This window comes from Perognathus longimembris, chromosome 20 (assembly GCF_023159225.1).
Source record: "Perognathus longimembris pacificus isolate PPM17 chromosome 20, ASM2315922v1, whole genome shotgun sequence".
NCBI lineage: Eukaryota > Metazoa > Chordata > Mammalia > Rodentia > Heteromyidae > Perognathus > Perognathus longimembris.
Genome location: NC_063180.1, coordinates 27,425,073 through 27,452,048, shown reverse-complemented (window position 1 = coordinate 27,452,048; position 26,976 = coordinate 27,425,073). Strand labels below are relative to the sequence as shown.

Sequence of the window (26,976 nt, the reverse complement as noted above, 5' to 3'; positions counted from 1 at the left end):
ATTATTTGAAATCTGTATTCCTAATTCTATCTGCAAATTAGGTTCTGTCTGGTTGACCTTTAGTTTGGATTGCATGTCATCCAAATCTACATGTGATGATTCCTCTTATTAATTGTATGCAATCTCACAATTGTACATATATATTCATACATACCTATATATTGTTTAAAGATACTTTGACATCCAATAAATCAGAAATGACTCCACTTTCTTTTTAAGATCAAGCTTCCTCAGTGAATCTTACTGTTTAAAAAGACATCGTTGTTCACTCAGAGATTTTTATCACTCATGACACTAAATATCCTATACAATAGGGAACATTCCATTTACCAAAAACTTGGCTGTTAAACAAAAAAGTTATCAACTATAAAAGTCAATCATTCATTTACATGGAATACTTAAGAGTTTTCAGAAGTTGTCACTAGAGTGTGTTTTGCATGCCATACCTGTTGCTTAGATGAATATTTGTTCACAAAATTAAAGACAAATGAGGTATGTCAAGTGACTTGCTCTCCTATTACTTACAAATCGATTGTACCCCAGTGCTGGTGGCTCATGCCTGTAATCCTAGCAACTCAGAAGGCTAATTATCTAAGGATCAAAATTGAAAGCCAGCCGGACCAGGTAAGTTCTCGAGTTAAACTAGAAAGCCGAAATTGAGGCTGTGGCTAAAAGTGGTAGAGTGCTAGCCTAGAGAAAAAAAGAGCAAAAGGATAGTTGACAGCCCTCACACCAAGTTCAAGCCATAAGACCAACAAAGAACCAAAACACAACATTTCTCCATTAAGTATGGATTAGGAGTTTCCTTCCTGCAAAGGCCTTTAGGGTATTTGAAACTAACATTGTAACTACAGACTGCTACATTCGCTAGAATCCAAGCAGATTACACACATACATCTTTAAATGTGTTTGTGCACAGGGACTGACTAGCCAAGCTGAGTTTGGGTCTCTAGTTGGCTTTTCTCGTTCTCTTTCAACATATTTAAATTTACACTAAAAGTTGAGTCATAGTCATAGTTCTTATGTGGATAATATACGAGCAAGATATAGTACACCACACAGCTATGTTCTTTCCTTTTTTATTCCCACATGACATTAAAGGGCTGAGTATAGACAGAAGGATTTCTCACATGAAAAATGTTCTCATGGATTTTCATCAGTGTGCATCATTTGAGTCTGTATACGAGGAGTAGATCAGTTCACAGCTTTCCCCCAAGTGACACCCACAGTTTCTCTCTGCCGTTTGTTCTTTGAGGAAGCCAACCCTCCATGATGACTGAAGTCTTTCACAGAGCTGTGATGTTCATAGTCTTTCCTGCCCATGGAGAGTCAGGCCTAAAGCCTCTCACAAAGATGGTTTCTGTCTAGTATATGTCCTCTGGTGTTGTCTTAGATGAGTTGGGTGACTGAAGACTTGCCCATACAGATGAGACTCCTGAGTTCTCCCTCCGCGAGGATAGCTCTTACTTTGTAAGGTTACAGGGTATACCAAAACCTTATATACACAGGTTGCATTTGTGTGATTGCTCTCATTTCTTGTCCTGACAAGGTTTAAATGAGATACTGAATGATTTCCTTCCCTGATGACACGCATCATTTTTTTCTCTAGTATTTACTTTCATATGTTGCAAAAGACTGGAGGCTAAACAGAAAACTTTCCCACAGAAGTGACACTCATAAGGCTACTCTCCAGTTCTGTTCCCTCATCTGCAACACGTTAAGATGGCGTAGTAAAGGCTTCCCCAAAGATGTGTCTCTCTAATAGGGCTTCTCTCCAGTGTGTATTCTCTCATGTGCGGCACGACAAGATTGCACAGTGAAGGCTTTCTCACAGAAGTGACACTAATAGGGTTTGTCTCCACTGTGTATTCTCTCATGTTTGGCACACTGAGATGATGTAGTGAAGGGTTTCCCACAGAAGTGACACTGATAAGGTTTCTCTCCAGTGTGTATTCTCTCATGTAAGGAACGAGAAGATGGATCAGTGAAGGCTTTCCCACAGGTGCGACATTCATAGGGCTTCTCTCCAGTGTGTGTTCTCTCGTGTCTGGCACGCTGAGATGGCTGATTGAAGGCTTTCCCACAGGTGCAGCACTCATAGGGCTTCTCTCCAGTGTGTATTCTCTCATGTTTGGCACGTTGAGATGAATCAGTGAAGGCTTTCCCACAGGTGCGACATTCATAGGGTTTCTCTCCAGTGTGTATTCTCTCGTGTCGGGCACGGTGAGATGGGTGATTGAAGGCTTTCCCACAGGTGCGACATTCATAGGGGTTCTCTCCAGTGTGTATTCTCTCATGTTTGGCACGTTGAGATGAATCACTGAAGGCTTTCCCACAGGTGTGACATTCATAGGGTTTCTCTCCAGTGTGTATTCTCTCGTGTCTGGCACGGTGAGATGGCTGAGTGAAGGCTTTCCCACAGGTGCGACATTCATAGGCGTTCTCTCCAGTGTGAGTTCTCTCGTGTGTGGCACGTTGATATGAGTAAGTGAAGGCTTCTCCACAGGTGCGACATTCATAGGGCTTCTCTCCAGTATGTATTCTCTCATGTGAGGAACGAGAATATGGATCAGTGAAGGCTTTCCCACAGGTGCGACACTCATAGGGTTTCTCTCCAGTGTGTGTTCTCTCGTGTCTGGCATGCTGAGATGGCTTATTGAAGGCTTTCCCACAGGTGCGACATTCATAGGGCTTTTCTCCAGTGTGTATTCTCCCATGTGAGGAACGAGAAGATGGCTGAGTGAAGGCTTTCCTACAGGTGTGACATTCATAGGGTTTCTCTCCAGTGTGCACTACGCTATGTTTCTTAACATACCATGGCCATTTGAAGGCTTTAGCACAGATGAGACACTCATGCCGTTTCTCTTCAGTGTGTTTTCTGTTATGTGTCTTAAGGTCACTGGGCCTTTGGGAGGCTTCCCCACTGGGAGGGCATGCCTGTGCTTTCTCTCTGGCATGTGCTCCTTCCTGACATCCAGAAAGAGACGGCTGAGTGACCGCTTCCCACACACAGAGGGGACCTTCATCTGCCCCTCCTCCAGTGGACATGTCCTCCTGCTGCCGGAAGTGACTTGGCTGAATGGAGGGGGTAGTACACTGGTGGCTGTCATCAACTTCCTGGCTAGTGTCTCCTCCATCCTGCCAACTGAGCTCCCTGGGTTGACTGACCACATGCCCCAGGTCACTATCCTCACTCGCTTTGTCTACATCATGTGCAGTCCTATGGTGACTGAACTTTGAAAGAACATAGGCTGTCCTACACAAGCTACAACCATGTGATTTCCCTGCAATGTCAGTTACATTGTGTTTACAGCGTTCATTGCTCTCAACAAAGACTTTAGCACACAGACCACAGTCACACTGTCTGTTTTCTTTGAGAGACTTACTGCATTGTGTAATATCTAATGAATTCTTTATAATGCCATTGTCATTTAGATGATCAATTTCTTTGTGTTCCATGTGCTCAGGAGTACGTGAATATTCATGGTGGTTCTCTCCCCGGTGTAGGCTAACACAGGAGATGGCCTCTGCATCCTTTAGCAAACTCTGTGTCAATGAAGAGCAGTGAGTCTTTGTTACTGTCGAGTCAATCCTGTCCAGTGAGCGTTGCAGATAAAGAGATTTCTGCTGTGGGAAGATGATGAAACATGATCATCAATTTTTCACATTCACCTCTATGGCCATATCTCTACATGAGAATACTAGACTACTTAGCCTAGACATAAAGCATATTATAACTGGGCACTGATAGCTCACGCCTGTAATCCTACCTACCCACATGGATGAGATCTGAGGATCATGATTCAAAGTCAGCCAGTTCCGGAATGTCCATGAGACTCTTAACTCCAATAAACTATTCACTAAAAGATGGAAACAATGCTGTACTTGCAGTGGTAGAGTGCTAACCTTGAGGAAAGAAGCTGAGGGAGAGTACCCAGGAACTGTGTTCAAGCCTCAGGACAAACAAAAACAACAACCAACTTATTTTTTTCTTTCATATCGCCAGCTTGAAAGTGTCAAAGACATGCTCCATGCAGGATGTCAACAACAGAAGAATCAAGTTAATTTCTAGATAGTGGTTTTTTTGTGTGGTTTTTTGTGTGTGTGACAGAGACACAGAGGGAGCGAGAGCCAGAGAGAGACACACAGAGAGAGAAAAAGAAACAGACAGAAAGAGAGAGACAGAGAGAGAGTATATGCATATAGGAAGAGGGAGACATAGACACACACATAGATAGGAAAAATCTTTGGGTTTGGACTATTTTATATTGCATATCTGAGATTAAGTTTGTTATCATTTTTGCTTTTGCTAATCATGGGGCTTCAACTCCCGACCTGGGCACTGTTCTGAGCTTCTTTTGCTGAAGGCTAGTGCTCTACCACTTCAGCCACAGCACCACTTCTGGCTTTTTCTGTTCATATAGTACTGAGAAATCAAAGCCAGGGCTTCATGTATGCTAGGCAAGCACTCTACCACTAAGACCCTGAGATGAAGGTTTTGAAATCCTGTTGTTTTCCTTACAAAATTCAAACTATGTGGAGCTATTATCCAAGCAATTTCCTCAGCTCAACAATGAGGCAGGCACTTGCTTTACCAGCTACTCTTTCCATTGCCAAGTCTTTACTGGTCACAATAGCAGTCGCATCCCTGTAACTTACCACTGACGGGGTCACGTGGACCTTCCTGCTGACTTGTTGTATGTAAAGATGGCCATCTTTGCCATGTGGAAAGGAAATGCCTGTAAGAAATGTTTTAAAGCATACCTGGCATGAAACCAGGAGGAGATTTTTAAAAGCAACTTAATCCCCATTTGAGTAGTCATTCAATGAATCAAAGGAAAGAAAACAATTCTTAGAAAAAGTACCTCCTGTCATATTCACGATCATGAATGATAATTTCTGTCATCATTGCTGCTTCAAATCAGGACTTGTGTGCTGTTGCTGAGATTTCTGCCTCAAGGCTAGTGCTCAACCACTTGAGCCACAGCCCCACTTTCTGCTTTTTTGTGCTGAGTAAGAGAGTCTGCCCAGAGTTCTCCTGTTTGGATGGCATCAAACCACCATCCTCAGATTTCAGCTTTCTTGTGTAGCTATGATTGTAATTAGAAATAGAGTAGCTAAGAGAAGACAATATATCGGTAATCAAGGTAATATATTGAATTTCAGAAATCCCACAGTGGCTTCAAATTAGATTAAGATACTGTTCATGTAACTCCATGTTCACAAGCAATGGGAAAATACAATACATGGTCTAGGGGTGGATTCAGAAGTAATCCCTCAGTTTCTATTTCTGCCTTAACAAAATACAAGCTACTGGGCTGGGGATATGGCCTAGTGGCAAGAGTGCCTGCCTCATATACATGAGGCCCTGGGTTCAATTCCCCAGCACCACATATATAGAAAATAGCCAGAAGTGGCGCTGTGGCTCAAGTGGCAGAATGATAGCCTTGAGCAAAAAGAAGCCAGGGACAGTGCTCAGACCCTGAGTCCAAAGCCCCAGGACTGACAAAAAAAAAAAATAAAAAAAATAAAAAAAAAATATATATATATATAAGCTACCATCAAAAGTACATTCTCAGAGTGAATTCAAGTAGAAATTCCAGTGGAAAGAAGCTGAGTGAATGTATATGTACATATATGTGTTTAATTTTATACATCCACATTGGCAACTATATATGCACACTGGACGGGTCCCGTTACTCACCGATGGACTCCAGCAGACAGGCAACCTCTGACATCACATCGCTCCACAGCTTCCTCTGTGCTGCGTTCATCAGGTCCCACTCTTTGGGGGTGAAGTTCACAGTTACATCTTCAATGTTCAGAGGTTCCTACAATACCCAAGAAAGTTCCCATTTGACAGTGCAACAGGGACAAGTTCAACAGACAAGCCTTGAGATGACGCCAACTGAGGTAGGTAGAGAAGAGACTGGGTATGCCCAGAAAGCAATGGTTCTGGGCTTGGCTATGGCCTAGTGGTTAGAGTGCTTGCCTCATATACATGAAGCCCAGGGTTCGATTGCCCAGCACCACATGTATAGAAAGGGCCAGATATGGCGCTGTGGCTCAAGTGGCAGAGTGAGGAAAGAGAAGCCAGGGACAGTGATCAGGCACTGAGTTCCAGGCTCAGGACTGGCCAAAAAAGAAAAGAAACCACCATTTCTTTAGGGCAACAGCTGGGACCCCTCAGCATGAGTGGCCTCAGCGCTGGCCACACTGCACAACGTTACAAAGGCCTGCAGCCCACACATACAGGGAACACTGTGGGGAAACAGGCCAGAGAGGGAAGAAAGAACAAAAACCATACCAGCAAACCAATCCAGCTCCAATGGAGAGCTGACTTGGGATGCCATGGACACTGGAGACCAGCTAGGAGACAGGACATGGGGAAACAAACATGGAGAGGCAAACAATGGCACCTGAGCTGGCCTGACCCTAAATAGGATCAGGTCTAGGGGTTGGGTCACAGGAAGCTCCCAGAGCCAGGCACTTGACTGACAGGTTCATAACCTATTGGCCAGCAAGCACACCATGAAGCCAAGATGGCAGGTAGTACAATTCACAGTGTGGCCAGTGATGGCGCTAGCCAGATCCGACCTCCCTATTACAATACAAGCCTCTTTATTGGGGTCTATCCAATTTTCCAAATTTTACCCAATGCTTTCCATTTTTTCCTATATTCCACATTTATTTCCACTTTTCTCCTACATGTATACCTTCAGACTGAATTCAGTTCATGAAGTTTCCTAGGGGTAACAACTAGTCATAAAACATCAAGATGGTGATGGAGGCCAGATCTGGCCAGTGAAAGAGGGCAGAAGCTGACTCCATCTCCATTATCTCCGTCAGCCCAGAGCTTCAGAGTTGAGGGTCCTGCCCTGACTTCAGGAAGATTTACCCACTCAATATAAACAACAGTCATTGTCCTCCGCACCAACCCTCAATCCACCCTCCAACTCTAACTAGATGAAAGGTTCATTCAAGCAGATACTATGTAAAAGGTCGTAACTCCACTGGCCACCTGTGTGTGGCGTAGCATACTCTGCCTTGGCCTTTATAACTCTATAAATCGGCAGCTCCAGCACTTCCCAAGTCTGGGTTGTGGCCCTGTCAGGTCAGTTTATTCTTTTTTTTTTTCGGCCAGTCCTGGGACTTGGACTCAGGGCCTGAGCACTGTCCCTAGCTTCCTTTTTGCTCAAGGCTAGCACTCTACCACTTGAGCCACAGTGCCACTTCTGGCTGTTTTCTGTATATGTGGTGCTGGGGAATCGAACCCAGGGCCTCATGTATACGAGACTAGCTCTCTCGCCTCTAGGCCATATCCCCAACCCCATTATTCTTAATTCCCCAATAAATCCATCTTTTTACTGAAGACTGTCTGTGAGTGGTAGACTAATGAAGGGGCAGGAGACCCCCTCCCTGGGACACTTCCCCCAGTACAAAGGGGTTTAAAATTATATCAAACAAACAACTGCTTGTGACTGAGTTAGAATAAGGCTTTGGGTTTCCCTCAGCAATGCCCAGATCTCCCACTCCAACCTGGGCCACTGGGGAGAGGAATTGAATTTATGCTCGCCGGAGCCCCACCAGAACCACCAGAGAGAGACCCACACCAATGCAAAAGCAAAGGAGTCTTTATTGCAAGCTTGAGCTTGGCCCTCTGTGCACTGGGCAACCTGACCCTAAGAGGCCATGAGCCTAGGGTTATCAGCTGTTTTATACATTTTGGGGAGTTTCCTTCCCGCTAAGGCCCTTAGGGTATTTGAAACTAACATTGTAAGTACAGACTCCTACATTCACTAGAATCCAAGCAGATTACACACATACATCTTTAAATGTGGTTGTGCATAGGGACTGACTAGCCAAACAGAGTTTGGGTCACTAGTTGGCTTTTCTGGTTCTCGTTCATCATATTTAAATTTACACTAAAAGTTGAGTCATAGTCATAGTTCTTATGTGCATAATATAAGAGCAAGATATAGTACCCCATACAGCTATATTCTTTCTTTTTTATATTCCCACATGACATTGAAGGGCTGAGTATAGACAGAAGTATTTCTCACATGAAAAATGTTCTCATGGATTTTCATCAGTGTGCATCATTTGAGTCTGTATACGAGGAGTAGATCAGTTCACAGCTTTCCCCCAAGTGACACCCACGGTTTCTCTCTGCCGTTTTTACTTTGAGGGAGCCAACCTTCCATGATGACTGAAGGCTTTCCCAGAGGTGTGATGTTTATAGTCTTTCTCACCCGCAGATAGTCAGGCCTAAAGCCTCTCACAAAGATGGTTTCTGTCTGTGGATTCTGTCTAGTATATGTCCTCTGGTGTTGTCTTAGATGAGTTGATTGACTGAAGACTTGCCCATACCGAGGAGACCAAGAAAGTTCCCATTTGACAGTGCAACAGGGACAAGTTCAACAGACAAGCCTTGAGATGATGCCAACTCAGGTAGGTAGAGGGGAGAAAGGGTATGCACAGAAATCAACAGTTCTATGGCCTAGTGGCAAAAGTTCTTGCTTCCTTTACATGAAGCCATGGGTTCGATTCCCCAGCACCACATATATAGAAAAGGCCAGAAAAGGGGTGGTGGCTAAAGTGGATCAGTGCTAGCCTTGAGGCAAAAGAAGGTAGGGACAGTGCTCAGGCCCTCAGTTCAAGGCTCAGGAATGGCCAAAAAAAAAAAAAAAAGAAACCAATGGTTCTTCTTGGCATGAGTGGCCTCAGCGGCCTCAGCGATGGCCACACTGTACGGTGCTGTGGAGGGGCGGATGAACAAGGCACACCCCGGAATACTGCATGGCATGTGGAAGAGACGATATGGAATAACCCACATTCCACATGGAATACCTTCCTCTCTAGGCACTGGAACTCGGGTCTTGGGTGCTTACCCTGAGCATGGTTGCTCAAGGCTAGTTTGTGCTCTACCCCTAGAGCCACAGCTCCCCTTCCAGCTTTTCTTGGTGCTTGATGAGAGACAAGAGTCTGGTTGACGGGCTGGGGATATGGCCTAGTGGCAAGAGTGCGCGCCTTGTATACATGAAGCCCTGGGTTCAATTCCCCAGCACCACATATACAGAAAATGGCCAGAAGTGGCGCTGTGGCTCAAGTGGCAGAGTGCTAGCCTTGACCAAAAAAAAAAAGAAGCCAGAGATAGTGCTCAGACCCTGAGACCAAGCCCCAGGACTGGCCAAAAAAAAAAAAAAAAAAAAAGTGTCTGGGCGATTTCTCTGCAGGGCGTTGAGCAACAGTGGCCAGTCCTCAGCCTTTGGAGCCACATGGTTATGACACCTTTAGAATAAAGTTTGTGCAGGTATTGGGCTTTGATCTCATGACCTACATGCTGTCTCAGAGTTTCCTTTGCTAAATCTGAGTGTTCTCCCAACAGAGCTATACTTCCATTTCCCCATTTCTCTTCTTCTCCTTCTCTCACCCACCCCTCCCTCTCTTCCCTCTCCTCCCCCTCCTTCTCTTTCTCCCTCCCTCTCCTCCCTCTCCTTTTCCTTCTCCCTCTCTCTCTCCCTCCTTCTTCTTCTTGGTAAATTAGTGGAGAAATGAATCTCATGGGTTTTCCTGGCCAAGCTGGCTTTGAACTGGGATCTTCAGGTCTCAGCCTCCTGAGTAGATAGAATTACTGCTGTGAGTCACCTATGCTCCATTCTAAGACTTAAATGTTACTAGAAGCAGTCAGCCACTGGTGGTTCATTTTACCCATTCAGGGATAAGGCAGGATCGACTACAGAAAAGGAAGCAGGGTAAAAGGCTGCCAGGAATCAAAAAACTCAAGGTTAAAGCTAGTCCATCAACTTCTCCTAAGATTAAGGGACCAAAGTTAGTCATGGGGAAATGAGGCCGGATAAGTTCAGAAGAATGAGGCCTGGTGAAGGCAACTCAGTAATGTGGTGTTTAGAAACATACAATCACTATCTCAGCTTCAGAGGCACAACAGGATGCATCCCTTCCTGAGAAACACATTTCTCAGCCCCAAAAATAACATTTCTCTGGCAGGATGTATGCCTTCCCGAATAAAACGCTCCCCACAAACTTAAGAAACCCCCAATCAAAATGTAGACAACGGGGGGGCTTTCCTTTTCTCAAAGAAAAGGAACTGCTCCAAGGCAGGATGGGTTCCACCTGCCAAGAGAGCCCCAAACATCCAGAAACTCAAGACATAACACCAACCCCCAACTGTTGGTGATTAGGGCAAAGAGAAAACACCTATCTTGGCATACAGTTGAAGTCACACCCCCTGCCTTTACCATATTAATAGTCTCAACAGCCAAGGAACTGCCTATCTCTGTCTCTCCAAGACAGGACCTGCACTCTTTTAAGAGTGTGCCCTTGCTTTCTGAATTTCTGTCTGCTTTTGGTCTACTGGCTTGCTTACTGCCTGAGTAGAACTCAGCCAAGTTTCCTTATCACTGTGAATTGTCCAGAAATTCTTTTTCTGGGATTGAAGTTAAGGACTCTAAGAGAGGAGTCCCTATGTTAAAAGGAAAATGTCACAGACCGTCTCCTGCATCTGGTGCAAGGAGACAGAGATCTGGGGATCATTGTTCCAAACCAGGCCAGGGAAGGAGAGTCTCAGAGACTCACATCTCCAGTAAGCAGCACAGAAGATAAAAGAGTGGCACTGTGGCTCAAGCACTAGAGCCTTAGCCTTGAGCCACATAACCTCAGTGACAGTGCCTTGGCCCAAAGTTCAAGCCCCAGCACTGTCAAAAAGTAAAGATGAAAACTTCAGAAAACCATTCATAACATTGTTTGCACCTTCGATGCAATGCATGTTTTCCATAACTATACCTAAGAGTATCACTCAATAAAATCTTTCAATGATATTACATGCTTTTTTTTTTTTTTTTCTTTTGCTGGTTCTGGGGCTTCAACGCAGGGCCTTGACACTATGCCAGAGCTTTTCTGTTCCAGGCTAGTGCTCCAACACTTGAGTCACACCTCCAACTTGCAGCTTTTTGCTGGTCAACTGAATAAGAGTCTCCCCAGTTGCCTCACGAGGCTGTCTTCAAAAGTGCCACCCTCAGATCTCAGGCTCCTGAGTAGCTAGGATTGCAAGCAGAGCAGCCCAGGCCCTAATATCCTGTGCAACTGCAGCAAGCAACACAGTAGTCATTCCTTCCTTGAGAACATAAAGCTACACTGTATTATTGAAAGTCCAGAGCAGCTGGAGGAGATCCTTACCTTCTTTAGAATGAAGGAGTTCCCACACAGCATGGGCTCTTCGTGGTGTCATTTCTGGGCACAGATCATGACAGGGTTGGTCAGAATGAGGTTCAAGGGCATTAAGAATGGCAGTTTCTCCAAGGCCAGTCAGGGGAACACTGAGAGCCCAGTGATCACCATTCATTCCTGATAGCATGTCTCATCCTCAGTGTTTATGCAAATTCATGTATTATATAACACTGTCTATCTTCTTGTTCTTTCCATTCTGCTAAGTAGGAAGTGTTTTATAGTATAGTAAATTATTATAGAAGCTACATATTGAAGGATTGAGTCCTGGAGTTTTTAATAGCGCACTTGCAGTCTGCAGGTAGCCGGTTGTTAGAAAGGCCTGCAGCCCACACACACCCTTAACACTGTCAGGAAACAGGAAAGAGAGCAAAGAAAGAACAAAAACCATACCAGCAAACCAATCCAGCTCCCATGGAGAGCTGACTTTGACGCCAGGGAGACTGGAGACCAGCCAGGAGACAGGACGCAGTGAAGCAAACATGGAGACACAAACAATGGCACCTGAGCTGGCCTGACCCTAAATAAAATCAAGTCTGGGGATTGGGTCACAGCAAGCTCCCAGAGCCAGGCACTTGACTAACAGGTTCAGTAACGTATAGGCCAGCAGGCATGCCATGAAGCCAAGATGGCAGATAGTACAATTCACGGTGTGGTCAGTGATGGCTGTAGCCAGATCCCACCTCCCTATTACAAAAGAAGCCTCTTTATTGGGGTCTGTCCAATTTCCAAAATTTTACCTAATGTTTTCATTTTGCCCTATATTCTATATTTATTCCCACTCTTCTCCTAAATGTATACCTTCAAACTGAATTCTGTTCATGAAGTTTCCTAGGGGTAACTACCATTCATCAAACATCAAGATGGTGAGGGAGGCCAGATCTGGAGGTCAGAAGCTGACTCCATCTCCATTATCTCCCTCAGCCCTGAGCTTCAGAGTTGAGGGCCCTGCCCCAACTTCTCAGAAGCTTGGGAAGCTTCCCCCCATCACTGTAAACAATAGAAACTGTCCTCCCTACCCCACCCCCCAATCCACCTGCCAACTCTAACTAGATGGTTCAAGCAGATACTATGTAATAGGTTGTAACTCTACTGGACACCTGCGTGTGGCTTAGCATACTCTATAGGTGTTGTGACCTCATTGGCCAGGTACCTGTGGCAAGATTGTCCACGCGGCCTTCGCCATTATAACTCTATAAAGCAGCAGCTCCAGCACTCCCCAAGTCTGGGCTGTGGTCTTGGCCAGTCAGTTTATTCTTACTTCCCCAATAACTCCATCTTTTTACTGTAGACTGTCTCTGAGTGGTCGACTCTTCGAGGGGTGGGGAGACCCCCTCCCTCGGTCCTTCCCCCATTACAACCTGGTTTAAAGTTACCTCAAACAAACAACTGCTTGTGACTGAGCTACATTAAGGCTTTTGTTTTCCCTCAGCAATGCCCTGATCTCCCAGTTCAACCTGGGCCATTGGGGAGAGGAACTGCTGTTATGCTCAAACACGGAACCCCCAAAGGACCACCAGAGACCCACACATATGCAAAAGCAAAAGGAGTATTCATTGTAAGCTTGAGCTTGGTCCTCCATGCACTTGGCAACCGGACGCTAGAGGCCATGAGCCTAGGGCTTTCAGCTGTTGTATACATTTTTTTTGTGGGGGAGGCAAGGACTTAGCATACACCATACCATCTTTTAACAAATCAACACACACCTCAGGAAAATTATAAAATAATTCTAAAGCATGTTTGGCGAATTTGGTGAAGGGAAATCCGGAAAGGGTCATTGGTCAGATCGAGGGACCGACACTTTTAGAATTGATTGGTTAAGCCATAAGGGTGTAGCCAGGGGGATAGTGCACCATTGCAGGGTTTTAGATACAGGAAACCACACCTGGGTGGGGGAGTTCTGGTGATTGCAAAACTTGTTTTCTTCTCTGCAAGTCACTCATATGGGTATTTATGGTTTTTCTGAAAGCCATCTGCCCCAGGGCATTTTATGGTCTTTCCTAGGTCCTTAGCCACAAAGGGATTTACAGAAGCAAAATTAGTAGTTAGTAACTACAAAATTGTGATTACAATTTTCAGTTTTTCCCCAGGGAACCGCTGAAAGACCAGTCTCTTAGCCTGTGGGAACTCAGTTTGAGGCACCACAGTTAGCACCACACTAACTGAGTTGCACACATCAGCATGATTAATGAGTCGCTGGACATTGGGGAGGGTAGGTGAAGTTTTCCGTTAAAAGTGGTGACTCTTAGAGTCTTTGACTTCAATCACAGAATCAGAACTTCTGTACAAGTCACCATGGTAAGAACTTGGCTGAGCTTTATTGATTGCGCAGGCAAGCAAATGGACAAGCAGACAAACGGATGAACAGAAGGGAAGGGGCACTCTAACAGATTGTGGGGCTGGGCAGAAGAGATGGGGAAACAGATCCTTGGCTGTTAGGAGTATTCGTGTGGCATTCATAATCTGCGAATATGTGCTACTGTCCTTCTGTTTGTCTACTACTTTGCTTACTCCATTAAGCTCTGCTGTGTTTTCTTACCATCCTGCCTTGCCCAGAAATTCTTATTCCACAAAGTCAACAACCCTATGTGAAGAGTCCCTACATTTAAAGAAAACTTCACAAACCCTCACCTGTGACTCGTGACAAGCCTCTTTCCTCGAGGCCACCAAACAGGAAAGGAAGACATTCCCTGTGCTCCTTCCACACACCACTGAATTGCAGGCCAGAGTGCAAGGATCATTTAGTAGTGGGACAATATTCCGATCAGTGACCACTACTTCAGAGTCACTCCTTGGAATTCCAACTCGTGAACAAGTCTTCTTTGTACTTAGTATGATAACGCAGCGGAGCACTGTTGGCTCTAGGCTGTAAGCTGAGCCCATCTGAGCAGCTCAGGAAGCAGAGATCTGAGTATCGGGCCTCAATGGCAGCCCAGGCAGAAATATCTCAAGAGTCTTATCTCTAATGAACCACCAAGGAAATACGAAGTGGGGTTGTGGCTCCTTGTGGTAGAGCACTAGCCTGCAACAAAACAGGCCAAAGACAGTGCTGAGGCCTAGTTCATGTCCTCCCACTGAAAGTAAAAGAAAAAAAGATATAAACACCCGATGCCAAAGTCTCATTTCTTTAAGGAAAGCTTTTGCTACTCACTGGGGACGCCATCATCCCAAGACAGTGCTCCACTAGGCTTTCACTACCAGGCAGTCTCAGTGCCATTCTGAAGGAAGCATGGAGGGAGGAAGAAGCCAGCAGCTACCTCCAACCAAGGATTTCCAGCCCCTGGGAAAGTGAAGTCCTGGCTCCTCCCACATGTGCACCTCCACCCAATCAACAACTCTACAGAGCACTGGGTGAACAGTCACGCCCAGGGCTGTCCTTCAGCCCCCAGAGGCCAGGTCTCTGAAAAGAAGAGACTGGCCCACTGATGAGGTGGGGGGTTGGTCCCAGGAAATTCAGGTCCCAGCCCCAGACTCTGGGGATTCTGGTGGTGCCTACTGAGGGTAAACAACGCTATGTCTTTACATATCCCCTTTAGGTCTAGGCAACCCCCTTCATCTGCAATTGAAAGGATGGCTTGTCTCCCCTCTGGCCCTTGGAAGCTGGGTGGACAACCCTGCTGTAGTTAAGTAAACAGCTGTTTACATTTGATCTTCATCACCTTCAGTAGGACATTTTTATTACCTGGGCTCAGGTCTCTAGGACTGACTTCTTCTTGAAATAGTTGACCATTATATGTGGACACCCCTTTTAGGAGATAATGCATCCTGCCATATATTTAAAAACAGTTGCTTGTCGTAGAGAGGGAATGCACGTTCCACAAGGAGGAGCTGTTTTCCCAAGTATTTCCTCTTCCAGGATACATGTGAACCTTTGGTATGTGAACTGGGCCAGGGTCCTGAATGCAGGGCTTAAGATCTGATCCTGAGAGTCTTTTTCCCAAGGATACCACTCTATCACTGGAGCCAAGGCGCCATTTCTGGTGGGCTTTTTTTTTTCTAAGTAGTTTATTGGAGATAAGAGTCTGGAAGATGTTCCTGCCTGAGCTGGCTTAGGAAATTGATCCTCTGATTTCCGGCTCGTCGGTAGCTAGGATTGTTGTCCTGAGCAGAAAGTGCCTGGTGAGATATCTTAATTAAAACCACCAGGGCAGGCTCATTTCCAGGGCACTTGGACTTCTATTCGGAAGATAATTGCCTGCACCTCTATTATAACTTGTGCTGGGAAACCTGTGTCACGAGGATATTAGAATAAATACAGCAAACTCAACAGACCAGATAAACTTTAATGGACAGTTGAAGAGGGTCATCGTAGCCACAGTGACCTGAGGAGAGTTAGGAGACCTGGCAAACAATTCCAGGCAGGGCTCAAGGGTCTTAAGTAGGGTAGGAGGTGGCCCAAAACAAAAAGTTTCAGGACATGCTTTGCAAGTTTGTGGTTTTGATTTTAGTAACTTACCCAGGCCTGGTTCTGGGAGCCTGCTCTGCAAACTCACTGAGCAAGCCCGGTTTTAACCAGCTGCGGCCTGGGTTGTGAATGCAGGTGCCTTTTACCTGAGAGGAGCAGGTATATGCCTCCACGTTTTTTAGAGTGTAGAGTCCAATCAAATTGTATTACTATACTTACCATAGTGTTATGGGGTTCAGGGATCGATGATCAAAGAGACCACTCAGTCAGATGACAATCGGGGATGTAAAGAATTTTGGTGAGAGAGAAAGTCCAGGCAGGGTCAAGGCTGGGACCTCAAGATGGAGCCCAGAGCCATGTCAGAAGGTTGCCTATAAGCCCCCAAACCACAGGAATTTCCCCTTTATTCTAACTATCGGAATCAGTCACACAGGTTAGGGTGTCTTGACCTTTACTGGAAATCACCTGACCATCAGGTGATAAAACAGGATGCAACTCTGCAAGGGGGTGGGGAACAGGGGAAGAGGAAGAGGAAGGCTCACAGATAGATGTGGACAATACCTAACAAAGCAAAACAAGTTCAAAACAAGTTTGATAAATAGAGCTCAGGCCAGATTACATTATACGATATCAGTCATATTTGTTCAAAGCTAGTGCCAGTCGACAGTCATTCATTGGCATTTACATCATTTCTAAAGCACTTTCAAAATTTCAATGCTATATACCAAATACCCAGGTGGGCTTCCAACCCACAACAGTAGTCAGCAGCACTCAGTCTATCGGGCTAGGAGTCTTATTTAGATGTGCTCAGCATAAGTTCACCTCCACACGTACCACACACAGGTGATAGCAACAGACTTACAGAACTGGAAGTGGCAGTTACTGATCACAACTAGCAATTCCAGTAAAACTCTGGCGAATAAAGCAATGAAACATTAAGGCAATCATTAAAGCAATAAAAATCCTCTTTAATTGTTGGTTCTGGGTGTAACTGGTACTTACTAAGGACCCAGCTAACTTCTTTAAAACATGCAAATGGGTGTAACTATCAGGCTGGATCTCTCTCCTTCCTTTCTTTTGCAAGCTCCAGCAGCTCCAGGCCCAGCTGCTTGGGGCTCCTGTTATTCCACTCAGGTTTGCCCCTCCCTAGGTCAAGTACTTTGTCTAAGCCTGCTGTTTCTAGGGACCCTACAAAGGAGGCTCCCCTATGCCTTTTACTTGTTTTCAGCAAGTTGACCAAAGACCTGAAAGGACACCCACAGAGGCATCAGCTCTGGGCTCTCACCACAGGAGGGGCCCAAGCCAATTCCTCTGGATTCTCCTCCTAGCTGTCTTTTGCCTAACCTGGAATCTCTAAACTCTGTGACCTCAAGCCTCCTAAGCTCATGTGTGTAAGGTCCATCCTGGGAGGCTCCATGCAGATGCCCCCACCGGTTTAATTCTGTGCCCAGGACCTGAGTTAACCTAGGTAACTGAGACACCTGGGAGCAGCTACCTCTGCCATCTCTGAGGTCACATCCAATCCACCTGGCCAGATCTCCAGCCTTTCCCTATATAATCTAGCTAACAGCAGCCTCCCTTCCCCTCCCCACCCCCACTACCTTTTCCTTTTTGCTCTATTTTCTTTTCTCTGCTTCCTTCTCCTCTGTCTCCCCATGCCTCCATCTTGTGTGGGCTGGCAGTTTGCTCTTCCACAACCCCCACCAAATTTCTTTCTACTGGACCATGTGGTAGGTTTCCCTCCTGGCCAACCGTCCAATATGCTCATGTCATCAAATCTGGCCTCAGTATTTCCTGAACAATGAGTCCAGTTGTCTCCATCAAGGGACACTGGATCCCGAAATCTTGAGGGACCGACACGTGTCCTGCAGGTGCTTGGTGTAATAGGGAGGTCAGATCTGGCCAGTGCCATCAGTAACTGTGGAGAAATTTCAGGCTGATTCCAGCTCAGATTAGAGCAGAAGCCAACTCCAACTCCACTAAACTCTCCCCACCCCATCCATGGATGCTCCCCTTTATTATGATAAGTTATGTAAATTGACCACCTGAGGCCTGGGAGCTTCAAGGGAACCTGTGCCCTCCCATGGGTAAGCATGTCCACCTGATGTCAAATCCTTGTGCCTTCCAGAGTGGGTGTATCCACCAGATTTCAAATCTATGTGCCAATTCTAAGGAATGACAGGTTGGTCCAAATAGATACTATGAGACAGACTGTAACTCTATTGGCCACTTGCGTGTGGCCTAACATGCTATGGATGTGTTGTATCCTCATTGGCCACCTGCGTGTGGCAAGTTTGACTGTGATGTTTGCCTTATAACCAGTCTGGGAGGCCACACGAGCGTGGTTCCAGGTCACGAGTCTGGGCTGCACATGTGCGGGCGGCTTCAGCTCCTGAGTCTGGGTCCTGATCCTGCACGCGTGGTCGGCAGTTTTGGCTCCTGAGTCTGGGCAGCGACCAAGGCCGGTTGCTTGACCTTTTGTTCACTTTTTACTTCCCCTATAAATCTGTCTTTTTGTCATCTTGCAGCTGGAGACTGTGTGGTGGATGTAATAGGGAGGCCAGATCTGCCCAGTTCCATCAATAACTGTGGAGAAATTTCAGGCTGACTCCAGCTCAGATTAGAGCTGAAGCCAACTCCAACTCTACTAAACTCTCCCTCACCCCAACCAGGGATGCTCCTCTTTATTTTGATAAGTTATGTAAATTGACCACCTGGGGCCTGGGAGCTTCAAGAGAACCTGCTATGAGTAGGCATAGAATAATAGGTGATTTCAAATAGATATTATGAGACAGACTGTACCTCTATTGGCCACCTGTGTGCGGCCTAGCATGCTCTGTAAGTGTTGTATCTTCATTGGTTATCTGCGTGTGACAAGTTTGTCTGTGATGTTTGCCTTACGGACACGCGATCCCAGCTCCCGAGTCTGGGCCCTGATTCTGCACTGGTCGGCAGTTTCGGCTCCCGAGTACAGACTGCGACCAAGGCCAGTCGGTTCACTTTTTATTCACTTTTCACTTACCCAATAAAACTGTCTTTTTGTCACCTTGTAACTAGAGACTGTATGGTGGACTCTTGGGGGAACCAGGAATCCCCTCCCTTGTGGGGGGACCCCGTTTCATTGTAGCGAACCCCCACTCTATTTCAGTAGACTCTTGGGAGTAGACTCTTGGGTCCCTCTCCCTTGGGAGGGGCCGGGTCATTGTAGAAAACCCCCATTCTACTTCATACTGGTGCATAGATTTGATGTCAGGTGGATACACCCACTTCGGATGGCCCATGGATTTGAGGACAGGTGCATATGCCTACCCTTGGGAGGACACAGGTTCCCTTGAAAGCTGGAGTCCTCTAGGGGTCAATTTACATAACTTATCATAATAAAGGGGAGCTTCCCTCAATTGGGTGGGGGAGAGCTTAGTGGAAATGGAGTTGGCTTCTGCTCTAATCTGAGCTGGAGTCAGCCTCAAGTCCCTCCACAGTTAATGATGACGCGGGCCAGATCTGACCTCCCAATTACACTCAAGTAGATGGGCTCCCCAACTTAGGTCCCTTCTCCTTTCCCACTCTGACTTGCTCTGCTCTCCTAGCTCTCCTGCATACCTTGTACCTGCTGAACTGCTGGACTATTACTGGACCAGGATGAGGACACCAACCTGAACCCTTAGAGGTGGGGTCGGGGGATGGTGGGGTGGGGTGGGGGAATAGCTAAAATCCCTCCCCCTCCTTGAGCCCCGGCCTCAGCGAAGACAATACCCACCACGCCAAGCTCCTCCTCCTCCCTACAACCCTCCTTCTCTTTCCCCTCCCCCTCTAGCCCTCTCACTCACACAGTCTCTTTCAGCTGCCTATTCTGTTACTTGCTCTTGTGCTCACCAGAGCTGTTCCCCATTGGCTCTTCTCTTCCCCTCAGGCCCCCTTGTTCTTACTAAGGACCAGACTGGTGTCCCCAATTCCCGTAAACACTACCACCGACTCAGAAAAGCAAGGTGAGGAGCCTTTACTATCTCAAGACCACACTGCACAGGGCAGGCAGCAGAGTGCAAGGCCAGCCTTCTTTCAGCAGAGCTTAGACAGGAAAAACCACATGTGGTGCGTTACACGGAAGCCAGTGGATTTACAGAAGCAGTGCCAGTAGTCAGTAGGAAAAGAAAACAATGAAATTGATTAGGGCCCCTCCTAATAAAAGTGGTTACACATAAGGAACGCAAACAATGTAGGGGAACAAGAAGGGACAATCAGGACCACGGTTATCTCTGGGGAGTCATCTCCAATTAACCACCAGGACACAGAAGTGGAGCTGTGGCTTAAAGTTGTAGAATACTAGCCTTGGTCTCTTTAGCTCAGCGATGGCGATGAGGCCCTGAGCTTTAGATCCATGACCTCCAAGGGGCAAAAAAAAACCCTAAATATTTATCCTTAAGAAATATCTAAGTATTACCTAAGTATTCTGCTCAAAACAACCATTTAATACATAAGGGTCGATGTGGCAAACTTTGGGGCTGGTACTCCTTTACAAGGAGAATGTATATTGTCATGGTGAGGTTTAGGACACTGCATTCTTCTACAGAATAACATGAGCCCCGCAGTGGGAACACTGAGGCTCTGTGGACAACCTTCTTGTTCCTGACGGGGTCTCGGGTCCCGAGCTCCATTTCACCTACTCCTGCTGTGGGCACACCCTATTACTCATTAACATTGCCTCTGTCTCCACCTCCTCATACTTCAGACTCAAATCCTCATTCACTGAAGTGCCATCAAATTGCATGCTGCTCAAACAGAACAGAGCTCCCACTGCGAGCCTGTGCAAGAAAACACTATATAAAAACACTGCTCATTATAACCCAACAGCTTGTAATTTACTGCATAACATTTCACCTACTGCTGAAATGTGTGTAGATTGTGTTTCTACTATACAACGTTGCATGGTCAGAAATATGTGACCACATCTTCCCAAGGCCCTGAGGGTTCAGTCCAGCATGCACTCTCATTTCTTCCCCAAGGCTGTTCAGTACACCTAGAACACATCTGTCCCAGTGTCCCTTAATGAGGTACAGATGGACTCTCTTTGCCCAGGCAAAGACATTCTGCTCATTCTAGAAGGCCACAGATGGAAGCTTTGTCTGCCTCCTGCAAATAAGCTTTTTCTTTCTCCATCCATGAAGCCTGCCATCTTCCTTGTCTTCATTCTCTGCCAAGTTCTACCAGGTAACAACATTGTGTATGGAGGAGCTCAGGTAACAGTGCAGGCCTGGGGCCTGGTAGGATGTCAGGAATGAACAGCTCCTCTCACCTATGCCATGAAAGGCGAAGGGGCTCCCCAGAAATTTGGAAGGTCTTTGACTATGTGGGCTACAGTGCTGTAAATCATAACCACATCCAAGTTCTGTTTGGCTGACTAAATGTTTAAAATGCAGAAGGAATGCATGGATTTGGGTGCAGCTTCTAAGCAAAGAGTGCAGCCCATGGACCAAGAGTGTTGGGGGCAGTGGACTGGGAGCTTCCAGATGATATGAGCCTGGCCTGGAAACGTCCTTCGCCGGTCCTCTCTGCCTGTCTGTACTGGCATGGCTCCTATGCTAGGGCCCCAGTATGAGTTTGGCACTGAAGTAAAGAGATTTGCAAGCATTGGAAACAGCCCCTGCTTTGTCTAATAACTGGAAGGGGCTCCTGGTGATGATGCCCAGGAGAACAGAGGCACTGCTTCACACCAGTGGGAACATCTTCTCATCTTTTACTAAGAATTCAGAACCTCACATGTTAAGGAAAGAGTAGAAAAGTCATGGGTATTTAAGAGGATAGGAGATCCTTCCTATATCTTTAGGAGCTGCTAATGTACTAGTTTGGGGTAAAACAGACAGGTCTGAAAGTTTACAACAGAAAATGTAATGCGAAGCAAACTACCCCTTGTGAATCCAGAGGTTCTCATTCCATGTGTGCAGCTGTGATCCATCTCCTGTGGCAGAGTAAATAATACTTCAGGCAGGGAAGCAAGGGGCAGCTTTGAGGACATGTCTTATGTTACAAATCCAATAGGAAAAAGAGGCACTGGGGGGGGGCAGGGGGGCAGGGAGAATGGAGTGGGAATCTAATGTACATTACAAAATTAGCAAGAATGAGCTGGGAACGTGGCCACCCTAGTGGCAGAGTGCTTTGTCTGGCAAGCATGAAGCCCTGGCTGGATTCCTCAGTACCACATACACAGTAGAAGCTGGAAGTGGTGCTGTGGCTCAAGTGGTAGAGTGCTAGCCTTGAGCCAAAGAAGCTCAGGGACAGTGCCCAGGCCCTGAATTCAAGCCCCAGGTCTGCCAAAAAGATAAAATAAAATAAAATGAACAAGACTGTGGGGAGGAGAGGGAGGGGAGAGAATGTTGAATGGGGAGACATTGATCAAGATACATCATATTAATAAATTGCTTTGTTAAGTGGCAACTCCTGAACTACTTAAAGATAATAATACAGCTGTACTGAAGTATAGAGAGAATAGAGATGCAAAGCCGGTTTGCTTTATCAGAAACTTGTTGAGTATCCACTATATGTTAGAAAGCAAGTGCATCAGGAACAAACCCATATGATGACTTTGATTCCTGTGTCTAGTCACTTTGCTATGCAGTCCAGGTAGAAGTCGGCACACTTCTAACACAGAGCTCTCTAAAAGGAAGAGAGAGACTAGCACATGACAGCCAAGCACTGGTGCCTCACCCCTGTAAATCTAGCTGCTCAGGAGGCTGGGATCTGAGGATCCTGGTTCAAAGCCACTCTTAGCAAGAAGTTCTGAGACTCTTATCTCCAATTCAGAATGAGAAAACCAGAGGAAGTTCTGTGAACGGGAAGAAGCCAGGGACAGTGCTCAGGCCCTGAGGTCAAGGCCCAGGACTGTCCAAAATGAAAAAGAAAGGGAGATAATAATACCTACCCTCATAGACAACCTTGAGACATACGAGAAAAGTATTACAAAAGAATAAATTATAAAACGCTCCACTAATATACACCAGTCCCTGACTGAATGGTATTTACTCATGTCTTGATTTTTGAAGGGATCATCATAAAACCAAAAGTAGACAAAGAAACAAACACAAGCAGAGAATGAAATGAGGTCGATCCAGAAACTCCACGTGTGATCCGGGAAGCAAATCTCTTGTCTTCTCTTGTTCTTCCTTGGAGATCTGTCCACCCCCAGCTCTTGGGCCAGAAGAGGGACAGCCTCCTCCATCGGCCACCGAAAATGTTCAACTTGCAATTTCCAGCCACTGTCTCGTCCTCCATGTACGACTTCCTGCATTTACCCCGACCGAGTCTGCAAGTCTTACACACAGCGAACTCACCTGGGCCAAGAAGAAGCGGCTAAGATACCTTTGCGGGCAGTCTGTTGGGGAGGGGGAACTTGTGGAAGTCCAAAAGAATGGAGAGGGCTTGGATGTGCAAGTAGGTTCAAGAACCAATCTAGATTTTTCTTCTCTGTTTTGGATTAGCTTATGTTGATTGTACAAAGTAATTCGTGCACATGTATGAAACTAGAATAACGAAACCCATTAAATTGTTTTACATTGTTTTAAGAGGGTGGTGAGGGGAGAATATAATAGTAGGGTTGAATTTGATCTAACAATGTACATACATGCATGGAAATATCATAGTAGTCCAGAGTTGTATTTTTTTTTATATTGCCTTGTCTTTGCAGTATGCAGTTGAGTAGAATGATAAGCAAGAGTCCCAATTTCTGCTATCTATTTCATTCTTGCATAGGCCAAAAGTCTATGTGTCAGGTAGACAAAGTACAGGACTACAAAAATACCTACTAGACATGATGGAATGCTTGCTAGACAAAAATGAGAGGTATATCATGTAACATTGAGAAGATTCTTGCAAATATCATTAAGAATTTTAGACTCAATTCCTGTTTGGACCTAGTAATAAGCACATTCTCAGTAAATCGTTTGTCACAACTTGCTTCTTTGTCCCAAGGACATTCTATAAATACTCTTCTACATTTAAAAATTTGTTTACTAGTCAAAATAAGTGGCATATGACATTCAGGTTATTATAGCACCTACCTATAAGGGTGTTTTGAAGGTTAAATGGCAAGGTGCATATTACAGATACAAGAGTACCTGGAACAATGATGGAAATTTATTAGGAGCATTTGTAACCTTACCAAGAAGATTTGCAGTTACCCAAAAATATTCCCTCCGGGCACCTGAGCAACCTGGACCTGCCCCAGTCCACGCTCTTATTCTGGCCTTCGGTTGTGGGGTTCAGTGATCACTGCCCTTTCCCTGCTGGCACTGGGGATTGGGCTTCTGTTTCCGTAGTTAGTTCTGAGGAGGAACATCGCTTTCAGTTTCACTGAGGAGAACTCAACGCCATCTTTGTACACCACTTGAAATACCGCTGTTAAAAGCTCCTCTTTTTTCACCTACATGTATTTCTTTTTTTTTTTTTTTTGGCCAGTCCTGGGCCTTGGACTGTCCCTGGCTTATTCCAGCTCAAGGCAAGCACTTTGCCACTTGAGCCACAGTGCCGCTTCTGGCCGTTTTCTGTATATGTGGTGCTGGGGAATCGAACCTAGGGATACACGAGGCAGGCACTCTTGCTGCTAGGCTATATCCCCAGCCCCTACATGTATTTCTTTATCCACGCAATAGTGATGTCATCAGTGTGAAGCAAGAACCAGGTTGATGGTCTCAGATCACAAGGGAAAACCTGGTTCGGAGGAAGAGCGATTAGTTGTGTGTTAGGACTTGCTTTTATTTATTTATGTGACTGCATTTTAACAGTTGCGGTGGGGATGTTCCCATCGATAGGAGGAGGAGCAAGAAAGAGGAAAGCTCACCTCCCAGTCTCCCATTTTCCAAGAGAAGCACATCTCATGCTTTGTCTCATAAAGGAGGGATTCAAGTGGATAATGTGGACCCTGGTACCTGATCTAGCACAGAATAAGAACAGAGCTCAGACGGGCCGAGGGGACTGTGACATCAGAGTGCTTTTTCTCCCTGCTTTTCCTTAGGGTTTCTAAGGATGTGCAAAGTCTAACGAATGTAATTGTTGAAGAACACACAATGTGCACTCCAAATCTTACCAAATAGCCCAAAAGCGAAAAACTGTCTAGGATTAAATCTCATGACAGGCGTCACCCTTTAGGGCAGCATGCAGCAAGGTCCAGAGGCTGTCACCATGAAGTCTGTGTTTTGGGGAAGCATTTGTTACACAGCCACTGCTCACAAGGATCCATTGTGATCGCAGGAGAGGAATAGAAAGGAACAACGCCACGCGCCTCCAATCATACAAAATAATAGATGGATCAAAATGAACTCCAGGCAACGAAATCAAGAGGATTTCTGTTTTCCTTGCTTTCTGTTCTGTTGGTTCATTTTCCTGTCTTTAGGAGGGGAAGGAGGGGGCTCAGAAATGGAGGGACAAAGGGAGGAAAAATGCAGCAGTGGCCCTCATTGGACACTATCTTGAAAATGAAGTGTACAGCTTGTGGGTGGGAGCAGGAAGGAAACACAGGGAGAGAGCAAGGGAAGGGGTGACATTGTCCCAAAACAAATGGACTCTCTACCTGACTTATGTAAGGGTAACCTCTTTATAATAACAATAAGACCTACAAAAAATGATTGACTGGAATTCTGAGTGCACTGGGCCACGAGGCACTCAGCCTATCAGAAGCACTGCAGTGTTTGTAATTACACTTATCACACACACAAGGGCACCACCAGGAGCACAGTCGAGATGGCCCCAAACTATCACAGCTAGATGTTTACTTACTGATTTAGTTTTCCTTCCAGAGTACATACACACCCAGACATGGGTCTCTACCCCATGCTGTTCCCCATGCCCCTCTTCCTTCTTGGCAGATTTCCAGAGTCAGAAAATTAAATTGTCGGCTGGCACCCATTGAGGATTCTGGGCTTTGTGTGGCTGAGCTTGGAAACACGCTCATGTCTGACAAGCCTCGCTGATCTAGATGCCATTCACGTTACAAACTACAGATCATTTGTCTGGAGGAAGGCATAAATGTGGGTGTCGCTGGCTTCTCCCCAGGGCTATGGTGCTCACATCCCCCGTGCGCATCTCTGGCCATGAAGACTTTCCTCCTCCTCTTAGCTGTGCTCCTGCTTCTGGCCCCAGGGAAACAGGGGTCTTCACGGCAAAGGTGATCAGGGGGTGGCACTCTCTGTGCAGGTACTGGGCGCCATTGGGTCTGGGACACAGAGGCCCCACTGCTCTGGTCATGGCTGGGTGTCAGGAGCCGAGCTAGCGGCTAAGCTCATCCTGACCTCTGGCTGTGCCTATGTTGCCAGAATGTCGGGAGCCAAACTTGCAGCTAGATTCATTCTCACCTCTGGCTGTGTTGTTATAGCTAGGATATGCTAGATGCAAGGACCTTTGTTCTCGGCCACTATCCAGAATTGCTTTGCTATTGTCTGCACCTTGCTATGTCTGCTGGAGTAGATTCCTATGTTAATCTACCTTTTCCTGTGTTTACTGTAATCAAATGTTTTTGAACTTCAAAGCCCCTCTGTGTTCTTAAATTTTAACAACCCTAAGCTATTTCCTGGTTCCAAAACTGCATATAAGCTGGAAGTTAAGAATAACCTTGGGGGGCTGGGGATATGGCCTAGTGGCAAGAGAGCTTGCCTCGTATACATGAGGCCCTGGGTTCGATTCCCCAGCACCACATATACAGAAAATGGCCAGAAATGGCGCTGTGGCTCAAGTGGCAGAGTGCTAGCCTTGAGCAAAAGGAAGCCAGGGACAGTGCTCAGGCCCTGAGTCCAAAGCCCAGGACTGGCCAAAAAACAAAACAAACCAAAAAAAACCTTGGCTGCAGTCTTCAGTTTCAACCTTAAGGCTGCAGACCTCCCATATCCCATCTTTGTTTCTTGTCTTTTTTCTCTTGCCTTATTTTTCCTTTTCCTTAATCCTTGCTGCCCCTCAGTCAGGATTCCCATTTCATTGCCAGGTTCCTTGGCAGGGCTGGGGAGCGCTTGCTGCCTAACTCCGTGCCCACTGCTGAGTCTCCCATCCACTCTGGTGTTGCCCACTGCAATCCAGGAAAGCTTGTCACCATCGTGCATGGATGGAAGGATGCTGGCCCAGAAGCCCTTCAGCTCAGGTTCTCATGCTTCCTAACAAAACAGGTGAACAAAGTAAAGTCAAGGGAAAATCTAGCGGTAAAATCAAGGGGAAAATGAGAAAATCTGAGGCATATAATATAAAGGGAATAGGGAGAGAGGCGGGGAGAGAGACAGGGAGGGGTTGTTTGGAGGATTCATGTCCCCCTCGGACATGAATGTCCGTGGTGTAATGGCATGATGTAGCTTGTCAAC

The 26,976-nt window shown here is 46.1% G+C and overlaps 1 protein-coding gene across 1 annotated transcript in view; it reads right to left on the bottom strand.

Annotated features, from left to right (window-relative positions):
- Positions 1–1,932: 1,932 nt before the first annotated feature.
- The window catches only part of LOC125368165 (zinc finger protein 345-like), a gene marked incomplete at its 3' end in the record, with an annotated part of 104,606 nt that continues 79,562 nt past the window's right edge, over positions 1,933–26,976 (bottom strand). The window contains exon 2 of the mRNA XM_048369021.1: positions 1,933–2,805. Coding sequence (XP_048224978.1) covers positions 1,933–2,805 — 873 coding nt within the window. The remainder of the gene's footprint in view (positions 2,806–26,976) is intronic.